General features: G+C 32.7%; 1 protein-coding gene across 1 annotated transcript; it reads left to right on the top strand.

Moving 5' to 3' along the window:
• Nucleotides 1-1,701: 1,701 nt before the first annotated feature.
• Nucleotides 1,702-8,818, top strand: LOAG_09049 (Cullin 3; the record flags this gene model as incomplete). The annotated part of the gene is made up of 17 exons (XM_003144578.2): nucleotides 1,702-1,826; nucleotides 3,007-3,204; nucleotides 3,488-3,594; nucleotides 3,828-3,995; nucleotides 4,214-4,460; nucleotides 4,746-4,842; nucleotides 4,979-5,139; nucleotides 5,270-5,446; nucleotides 5,714-5,796; nucleotides 5,953-6,040; nucleotides 6,301-6,411; nucleotides 6,480-6,716; nucleotides 6,982-7,107; nucleotides 7,506-7,623; nucleotides 7,886-8,004; nucleotides 8,168-8,260; nucleotides 8,687-8,818. Exons 1-17 carry the CDS (start codon nucleotides 1,728-1,730, stop codon nucleotides 8,816-8,818), a joined length of 2,361 nt encoding a protein of 786 aa, XP_003144626.1. The 5' UTR covers nucleotides 1,702-1,727.
• Between the last annotated feature and the right edge of the window lie 2,372 nt (nucleotides 8,819-11,190).

An 11,190-nucleotide genomic window follows, 5' to 3' on the forward strand; every position in this document is an offset into this window, starting at 1 on the left:
TTTCTTCTCCTCCTCTTCCTTCCTCTCTCTCTCTCTCCTTCTCTCTCTCTCTCTCTTTCGTATTGATAACTAATCAAGGCTATCTTTTGTTCAAAAAGAAAAAGAAAATTCAAAAAATTATTCTTTACCTGTCATTCGTCGTCTTCCATCCAAAAATTAGATTGAATACATAAAAGTGGTAGCGATGCTCTTCACATCCTATAAATTCCCTGCAATCGTTGGTTACAAATTTTAGATGAAAATGAGAAATAATAATTAACTAATTAGATTTATGAAAATCATCATTTTTGGTTACAAAAATTTTTGCCATTTTTTAAAGTTATCCAAAAAATTTTGCAAAAAAAAGCGATTCATCCTTCATATCCAGGTACGATTTTTTGTGAAATATTCCGAAAAGTTGAAGATTTATGAACAATTGCTCTTCGCAAATTGAAAAATTCCAAATTCTATGATTTTATTTACCAAACAAAAGAGTTATTCAAATGGTTGGAATAAATCGGATCCGTAAGTATTTGAAAAATTGAAGTTTACGAAAACATCTGTGTTCCGGAAATTCGAGGAAATTGTTCATTGTGTTATAGGATTCCGGCAATTTGAAAAATTACTTACCGCTACGAGACAGTAATGCACTTTTTTTCCGGGATTATTTCCCATTCCGTGATATAGTGTAAGGCAGAATCTCAACCGTATCGGTAAATTTGACCAAACCTAATATTAATCAGCTACCATAGATTGATAACCAAAGTGAAGTTTTCTTTCGAGATTTCTCGGGAGCTCATAGATCTTAGTAAGGGATCATTATTAAGAGGAAACAAAATACTTTTGACTAAACATTTTGAAGCCTTCGCTGAAAACTGTTGTTACGCTGCAACAGCTGCGGGAAACATTGAAGTACTTGTCCGATGTTGGTTATACGTCTTGTCAAACGTAGAATTTGATGATTTTCGCCTCCCGAGATCCCTCGATAACTTCGCGGCTCTCCATACAAGTTTTTGGTGTATGGGTGTTAAAGTTTGCTTGTGGGTCGTCCTGAGATTTTACAGGACTTGAAATTTCATTCGAAATGATTGTTTGCGTCAGCTAAGCATCAAAAACGTTTGAAAGTAACCTTCACGTAAACGCTCATTATTTGCTTGACGCTGTTTTATGGTTTTAGTTATCAACGTTGTAAATTAAAAATTTTTTTGAATTCGGTTTAAAAAAAAAACATAAAAATTGTACGACGCATCAGATATTGCGTCGACCCATGTATTTTTCTCTATTCAATCTTGTACTTGCTTATTGGAGATGTCTTAATCGAGTTTACTACATTTAACGAAGTTTCAAACCTGAGTTTGTAAAACATAATTTTTCCAAAATTTCATATCGAGACTTACATCGTAATTCCTAACATCTTACGTTCGCTTTTCTTTTTTTTTTTTCTGTTTGAAGTGAAACTTATTAGTATTAAATCAGTAGTAGTAGCATGTCAAACTGTCACATCTACTATCCGTAGAAGTTAACCCATATAACTAAATGTTTAATAAAAGATTTCATAAGATGATGTAATACTTTTGTCACGCGGTAATATTTTCATTCCATGAACAAGTCTTGTACTGTGTTGTAAGAAAGAGGTATAATGCTGTTATCGATGGAAGAGAACTAAGGTTATTGGAAAATTTTGTTCTTTATTCCATTCCAAGCATATTTGTTAATTAAAATGTTGAAGCATTTTCAGTGTTTCACGGATGAGTCGACCGACACCATCAAGAAGCGCTTCGAATGGTGGCGGTGGTGGTGGCACTGGTGGTCCATCAGGCAACAAAATGCGAATTCGAGCTTTTCCGGTATGAATTTTCTTTTTTCCATATTTTTGTAGTGGATTTTATTGAGAACTTCCTTGTTTGGAAAAATTAAATAGAGCTAGGCATATTTATCTTATGATCAAATTTGTGTTATACTGAAATCACTCTATCGACTTACCCAAATATTTTTTAAGTGAATCGAAAAGATTGCTGTACCACGATTAATCCATCAGAAATGCAGTCCTTATCTTTGTACTTTTGTCCTACATCATATTTATCATATCCCTTAGCTCCTATAGTTTTCACGAGGAATTTCTTTGATTTAGAAGTATATATATACATATATATATATATATATATAACTTAATGAAGAGCTTATTTTAGCTTTATTATGTAGAAAAAAGAGCCAAGAACGCATTAATTTAACGGACTGCGTTTACTCCCGCTATTTTTACTTTAAAACCATCGTTTTCTCGTGCGGTTGTTCGAGAAATTTCGCCCATAGAGCTTACCCTATTGCAAATGCATCCACAGTTCAATACAATTAAGGAACTTCTTAAAGAACTGATCACGCATGACGACCGTGTTGCATTATGTCATGGAGAACAACTAACGGTAGAACCCAAAATAACTTGGAGATCACAAATTCAAATCATAAGAGATACGATATGACTTTTAAGTTCATTTCTGCATAATCTTCTAATGTACTGAGAAAAATATGAACTTACTCTCATATTATCAGCCTAGGTGATGTCATCTAAGTGATTTTTAATATTAGATGGAATGCAAGATAAAGACGAAATGGTGGGTGTTTTGAAGTTTGCGTTTTTCTTTAGTAAGTTTCTCACGAATATTATGCCGAAATTTAGATTTCTCTATATTTTTCGTACTGTCACAAGTATCCTTTGTATTTATCAAGCATTTAATAAATTTTATTCGATATTTCATTCACACATCTTCCAGTCATCTGAATTGTCACTTGCTCTCTATATCTTTCCTATTTTCCAGTTTCGTTTAGATTTTGTATTTAGCTTAATATTTTACTACCTGAGAGAATGAATACCAGAAATGTCGAAACATTTTACTGCAGTTGGGTACGAAAGATGGACGCACATAATCTTTTTCGAAGTAGAACTTACTTTGCTCGGCAATTGATCATCCGTTTCAGTATCAGGTTAAAAAATCTGGATACAACTTTGCGTTAACAATGATCATTTTGCAGACAACAATGGATGAAAAATATGTGCAACAGACATGGGATTTGTTAAAGCGCGCTATTCAAGAGATTCAACGAAAAAATAATTCTGGTCTCAGTTTTGAGGAACTTTACCGTAATGCCTATACGATGGTATTGCATAAGCACGGTGACAAACTTTATTCTGGTCTAAAACAGGTGGTTATCGAGCATCTACAAACAACGGTTTGAATTCTTGATCTGTTAGAAATTTTGGATCTTAAATTACTGTAAGTTGAGTTAAAAACACAATAGTCAAGAGATTTCACTCTTAACAGATGACTAAAATTTCAGTTCTTTACATGCCATACTTCTATTAAACTGTATTTCCCGTAGGGATGTTTGCCATTTTACCAAATATTTCTCCAAATTGTAGGTTTCGTGTTAGTTTTCTGATCGTGCCGTGAAGTTCTTTCTTTCTTTTCACTATTATCTTTTATCATATTGTCATTCACATTTTTTCTTTTAGGTTAGAAACGAAGTGATAGCAGCAGTTAATAGCAACTTTTTAGAAGTGCTGAATACAGCATGGCAAGATCACATTATAGCTATGGTTATGATTAGAGATATTCTCATGTTAGTTATTTTCGATATTTGGTTAATAAACATCACTTCTTTCTAACTGAAAATTGTTTAGCAAAAGGTTTGGCAGCAAATAGTTGCAACGCAAACAATCCTTTAGCTTTTAGGATTTTAAAAATTTTCCCAATCCATAGTAACGAGTAAAGGACTAAGTTTTATTAAGATGGTGGGAGAAGGAGCATTTTATTTTGCAATACATAATTTGGATTTAAGCTGGCTAGTTTCAGGTATATGGATCGAGTTTATGTACAACAGCAAAGTGTTGATCCCGTTTATAACTTGGGTCTTATCTTATTCCGTGATGAAATAATTAGATATGGAACGTTAGGCGATACTTTGCGTAACATACTGCTAAAAATGATTGCTGCTGAGCGGGGAGGTGAAATTATTAATAGGTATTTTCTTTTTTTCGTTTATAGTTTTAGAATTTAAATTACATGTGAAATGCGAAAAATCGAAATATTTGATTACATAAAACCCAAACAAACTTTCCCCCTTATTTTGCATTCTACTCGATTCACTAATAGTTCGAGTAATCACTTTTCGAGTGATGCGTATATATATACACATACATATCATATATATATATATATATATATATATATGTTTGCAGAATTGGAGTAAAAAATGCATGCAATATGCTGGTAGCATTGGGCGTCGATTCACGACGCGTTTATGAGGAAGAATTTGAAGAACCATTTTTACGTGTCTCGGCAGAATATTATCGTGCGGAAAGTCAGAATTTTTTGCTCGAAAACTGCGCATCTGTTTATGTTAAAAAAGTGGAGGAATGCTTAATGGAGGAGTCAAATCGGGCAAAAATGTATTTGGATAAAGGAACAGAACAAAAAATACTTGACGTATGTTAATGATTTAAGCTTTTTAAAGTCTTAATACATCTCAACACATTTTTCGTATATTAAGATTCATTTCACATTTTGATATGCTTTGTCATAACTATCTAGAGCAAAGAAAATTTAAAATTTCCCTACATTCATATGAGAGTGGGACAACCAGTTGTGAAATTCCTAATTAATACTAGAACTTTCCTTAATTAGAGTGTAAGAGGAATAGAACTCTTATAAATAAAACGAGTTTTTTTACAAATGAATCTTTTCTCACAGTATGGAACTGTTTACTTGAAGGTTTTGGACGAAGAATTAATTAATAAGCATATGATGACAATTGTTGAAATGGACAATAGTGGTGTTGTACATATGCTCAATAATGATCGCATTCATGGTAACGGAACTAACTGCTTTTTAAATATAACTATGCTGCGATCTTTATTAAAAGTTGGTCAGACGATCTTGAATCCATACATACAGCGCTATTTGTTATTTTTGTAACTGAATTTGATATTATGCTTTTTTTAAAGATTTACGTCGATTGTATGTTCTCCTGAAACGAGTAAAGAAAGGACTACCAACGATGACTGATTGCATCAGCAGATATCTTCGGAGAAAGGGGGAGTTTCTGGTCAGTGAAGGTGGTGACCGTGAACCCGGTACATCGAAAAATCCAATTCATTATATTCAGGTCAGCAGTTACTATCATTCATGTGGTATACTTAATTATTGCCCTTCCTTTGATTTTTTTTTTCTTGGTTTCATGTACCATGGTACTTTCTTTGCTTTTTTCAAGACTCAAAAAATACAGTTTTTCTTAGGCATTGCTGGATCTCAAGAATCAGTTTGATCATTTCTTGTTGGATGCTTTCGATAACGACAAAACCTTTAAGCAAAAAATACAGAGTGATTTCGAATATTTTCTCAACTTGAACCCAAAAAGTCCGGAATATCTGTCGCTGTACATGGACGACAAGTTGAAGAAAGGAATGAAACTTGTATGTGTATTCTTTTTTTTTTGAAATTCATGCGAAGGAATGCTTAAATGAATGTTTTGCTTGCTTCAGCTAAGCAGAATGCTGTTTCATTGAATTGGATCCAGTCGGGTTAGTAAAACCGCACATTTATTAACTTTTCGCCCTGAGTTACATTTCACTTAGAATATTTCCTCAACTTGAATCAGAAAGCCAACTTCAACTCAAAAAAGCACAACAGATATCGAACAAATTCTGATTTCTAAATAAGCTGATTCTTATCAAATTTAGATGAACGAAAGTGAGCAGGAATCACTTCAAGATAAATCTATGGTGCTATTCCGTTTTCTGCAAGAGAAGGATGTTTTTGAACGGTAGGAAAAGTCGATTTCCTTGAGAATTGTACTGTAATTTGTTTCATTCCGGTTAAAAAAATGTTAATTCCTCCATTGGCTAGCTTTGGTTGCTGTACATATATATAGTTAGAGAGCCCTGAAAAAAAAAATGTAATTATGTTTTTTTTTTTCCAGATATTATAAGTCGCATTTAGCTAAACGTTTACTTTTGCAAAAGAGCATGTCAGATGACGCAGAAAAAGCTATGGTTTCGAAGTTAAAGGTACGAGAATTGTGCTAGAAATGAATTGCTGAGTGATCTTTGCGTTGTTAATGGCAGTTTTCTAGTTGAAGTTGAAGAATGAAATTAATTGAGATTTCGGAAATTATGAATGATGTGAGACATAGAAAGACCCAATAGAATAGTATTTGGTGTGTGTTGCATAAGTAATGAAGTTTTTAAGTTATATATAGTGTTTTTTTTTCGTTTTTTCTAATCAAAAATGTTCTTTATTTTGCATTTTATGGCAAACCCTTTTTAAGACAGAATGTGGTTGCCAATTTACATCGAAGTTAGAAGGAATGTTCAAAGATATTGAGTTATCAAATATTTTGATGGGAGATTTTCGCGACTATAAGGAAAGAACGGAAAGTGTAAGTTTTTTGCTGTAATCTAACGATATTTTTTATGGAATGACTAGATGAAATCTTTCGTTTGTCAGGCGCACGATTCAGTGGACATAACGGTACGTGTGTTGACAAGTGGTTACTGGCCGACACAAGCTGCTCCGGATTGTGTACTACCGCCAGTGGCAGCTCAGGCTTTTGAAAGTTTTAGGACATTCTATCTTAGCAAACATAACGGTCGTAAGATCTCGCTAAATCCTATGCTTGGTCACGCCGATGTTAAAGCTGTTTTCTACGGAACGAATGCTAATGCAGAGGAATTAAGTCAGCAGGTGATATATTTATATAATTTATAGTTTCATATTTATATATTCCAGAATTACCTGACACTTTCACCAATAACTGGAAGTAAATTTATATTGTCAAAAATTTTTTTAACCAGGAAAACTGTTCTAGAATAAAGTTGAATAAGAATGATTTTATTTCCACTATCGGCTCATTACTGTTTCTTCTTTTTTTGCATGCATAATCGAATCTGTTGTTTTTGAATGAAAATATGTCCGTTGCATTTGTATTTTATCTATAATTTCTTTTCAGGAATCGGATCTCGCTGGGCCATCAGTTGCTCCTCGTGGCAAAGAAGAACACAAAATTTTGACAGTGAGCACATATCAAATGTGCGTTTTGCTCAGGTTTAATAACAAAGCTAAAATAACATTTGAGGTAAGCATCACATTAAGAACGGGATATTTTTCAGGTGTTATGTATATTATTTAAATTTGAAGCTTTATGTGTTTTGGACACTCAAGTTCAAGTGTTTGAGTGTCAACTGAAACATTTCGATTTTTCTGGTGCAAGTTATACCTTTAATCCTATATAAATATAACTCACAATTCTATGAAAATCGTCTATTCTGCAACACCTAAACAAGTTCACTATAATCGTGCGATTTTCAAATATTGTCCAGTCAGTCAGTGGAAATCGTTCCTGAATTTCCATCCATTACTGCTAAACATCTAAAAAGGCTCTAATTTATGATGTGTTCTATCAATATTTCCGTTGATAGACTTTTAAGTCAATTCTTCTGTAACTCGTTACGCTTTGCATTAAGGAACTTTAAGGAACTGGCAGCTGAAACTCAAATTCCTGACAAGGAATTGAAACGATCGTTGCTTTCTTTAGCAATGGGGAAACCAACCCAAAGAATTTTATGCCGAAAAGGACATGGAAGAGAAATCGGTCAGCTTGAAAATTTTCTTACTCCTAGTAAGATCATTTTTCACTGTGCAACTGCAATGCTGAAAAATGATTGTCTTCAAGTAACAACATCGATAAAGATTATGAATTTCGCGATCAACATTTCGAAGTGTAGCTTCAGAACTTCGTTGTTAACCATGAACTAACATTGATCATTAAACATAGACTAGGACACTTTTCCATCCTACAATTAGTAGCACTACTAAGTCGGCGACTGTAAAATATAAATGAATGACATTTTTAGAAAATAGTGATGAATTTTGGGTGAATGATGCATTTACCTCGAAACTGACAAGAATAAAAATTCAAATGGTATCGGGTCGAGCGGAAGCTGAACCAGAAAGAAAAGAAACACGCTCAAGAGTGAGCCATTATTTGCTTCTTTATAATTATTTTTATTTTGTTGGAAAATGCTAATGGTCAAAGATGACCAGTGGTCAAGTATATACTTTAACTTTTGTGTTAAGGACATAAATTAATAACGATGAATAACAACTATTAACTTGTAATGGTGGTAACCTTTTAGATCGATGAAGATAGAAAACATGAGGTTGAAGCAGCTGTTGTGCGAGTAATGAAGGCGAGGAAGAAGTTACTGCATAATGTTTTAGTTGCAGAAGTTCGTTACTATTTCTTGACTTCTGTTCCTTCTTTTTTTTTGGCAGATCCGTTTTAGTTCCTGGGACGACATTTTTACTTCACTTTCAACAGCGATGCCTTTTTTTTGTTTCTACTGACGTTTTACTGTTCAATCCATTTACTCGTACGGGTTTCACTTTTTAAACACACTACTGCAGTGAAAGAGGAAAAAACCCGTTTTTTGCATCCGGATTAGTTCACGGCTGTGAAGCCGTTATGTGAGGTTGAGCGCCAATAATTTTCATAAATGAATTGGTCATGATCAAGTGTTAACTTTGGATCGTTGGTATACTTCCTGTTTTCTTCCTTATGTCACTCAAAATCCATGATTTATAACTATTTGTTTCAAGTTAGAAAGCCTTAGAATTTTAACTGGATTAATTTTTACCAATCTACGAAATTTTAGGTAACACAGCAACTGAAACATCGTTTCATGCCGAATCCACAGCTAATCAAAAAACGAATCGAATCACTGATTGAGCGTGATTATCTGGCTCGTGACAAGAATGATCATCGTTGCTATGAATATGTCGCATAATTCTAAACGATTGTTTTCGATATATAGATTTTGCATAACATCGATGATCTTTGTTTAGTCTTTTGATGATGATTTTATCGTATGAAATTTGACTGAAATCAAATAAGGAGATTGTATAAATGATGGACAAAAGCTTGAAGATATTCTTAATTTACTGGATAATTGCTATGGAGTTTTTTTTTTTTGGTTCATTAACGAGGTTTTCGCGACCGTTTTAAAGACAGTCAATTTGAAGTAGGTTCTAAATTTTTTGTGTTAGAACTAGTTTGATGTTGAAATTAATCTTGCTTTTTATTCGTCGTAAAGAGTAAACGAAATTATACTTGAGGGATTATCAGCGTTTCTGGTTTCACAAGGAAACATTTTAATGAGTATATTCGACTACATGGTGGAATGTCATACTGTTAAAAGGTTCCATTACGAATGCCTTTTTTGATTCATATGCGTCTATTGCAGTCCTTATTAATTACTACTTCCAGCAGAAGTTTCCATCAAAAATTAACTAATTTTTGAAGAGGTATGTTTAAATGGGATGATATATGGTTTCTCGCATATCACGCCACTGTTTATTGTTCGCTGTAGGATCTGTCTGTTACGTCACTAGTATTCTTTGCTTGCTGTAATCTGCTTCATATCATATAGTAGGACTTCTTTTGATCTTCCCGCAATTTGTTGACCTTTTGCGAAATTTGCTACGTTTATTTCTCAGGAAATGTTATGTAGCAGAAAAACGGAATACTGTATAATACATCCTCTCATAGAGTTTGTTATTTGTTACCGGAAAAGTGAAAAGGGAAGACATCACGTGAATTTCGGGATTTATATTATTTGCTTCCTTCGTAATTGTGCATGTTTGTTCGTTATTTCTTTTTCTAAAAGCTGGAAATTGTGTACTCAACACGTTAATTTTCATCTTATCACATGCCGAATATTTCTTTTCATCTGATGATCACAATTTTTTTTGCACATTTCTACCTTCTGATTTACTGTAGCTAGCAAATTATGCTAACCATGTACTTTTTTCTTCCTTTTTTTTTTACAACTGTTTAACTGTTTAAATAGAAAATGTGAGATCGATTGCTTGTCTCAAGAATTATCCTATAATAGAAATTAAGTATTCTATAGATGTACTATATGCAATGTCCGTTACATCATACTATTCCTTCGATCTGAAATTAATTTATGCAACAGTTTGGTATAACTGTCTGCCCATATTGTTGCATTTGAATATTATTGCCTTTCTTTTTTTGACAATTCCTTACCATTGAAAATTTTGGATGATTCTAAACTTTCATAGATGAAAGGTATTTTTTAGAGCTCTTTGAATCCCCTGTAGAAGGTTGAAGAATTTGAAAGAGCTCATTTACCAGACTTTATAACTTCGTGAAAGTTTTGGCTTTTATTGTTCCCATCAAATGAGGAAAAGGCGAAATTGTATTCAGATGTTAAATATAAAAAGGGGTCGTAAATTTGTACTAAATCGTATTTTCATCATCTATCAACTCTAATTTCTTTGCTATCGAGTAAGGAAGTTTGCCAAGGTTTTGAATCTCAATGCAAGGTGTGATTCTGGAAAATATAAGTAATTCTTAATTCATTGTAAGATAACGAAGCCATTGATGAAAGAGTTGCATCTCTCCATCACTCTTAGTTTCTTTGAAAAGAGGCGATGTCATTGATATTTCCAAAACAAAGTATGGAAATGTTAATATTAGAAATCAAGGAGTCTTTGATTCTGAATTTACACCTTGTCTTATATATTAATTAAAATAACATTTCAGTGATTCTGAAATTATTCGTTCTTTCTGATATTTTTTTCTCTAAGAAAAAAGGAAATATGGATAGCTGCTATAAGTATTGCAAGTTTTATAAGTTTTTATTTCACTAATTATTTTTGTATTCAATTTCTTTTTGATGGGGTTTCACTTTTATTTGCCATTAATAAGAGATGTATCTTTTGCTGTAATTGTCTTTTTATCTTACAGTGACAGTGTTGGTAGTTAGCGTAATTGATATTATGATGACACAAATCAATGAATTTGATAAGTCATATATCCATGTCTTTTTCATAAAAAACAAAAAGAAGCAAGGCTATCATCTTACCAGCAAAATTATTTGATGTGATTGAAAAATTGGATCGCTAAAATTCATGATGTGAAAATCATATAGCAAAATTACCATTTTAGTCGATAACGCCATCAACACGGAATATAAGACTGGTACGATATTGATAATAGTGGTAACAAGAGTAATAATGATAATGATAACGATAATAAATATAATAATAATAATAATAATAATAGTAATAATAATGATAATAATAGTAATAATAATAATAATAGTAATAATAATGATAATAATAGTAATAATAA

This window comes from Loa loa (genome assembly GCF_000183805.2).
Source record: "Loa loa unplaced genomic scaffold supercont3.2, whole genome shotgun sequence".
In the NCBI taxonomy this organism is placed as follows: domain Eukaryota; kingdom Metazoa; phylum Nematoda; class Chromadorea; order Rhabditida; family Onchocercidae; genus Loa; species Loa loa.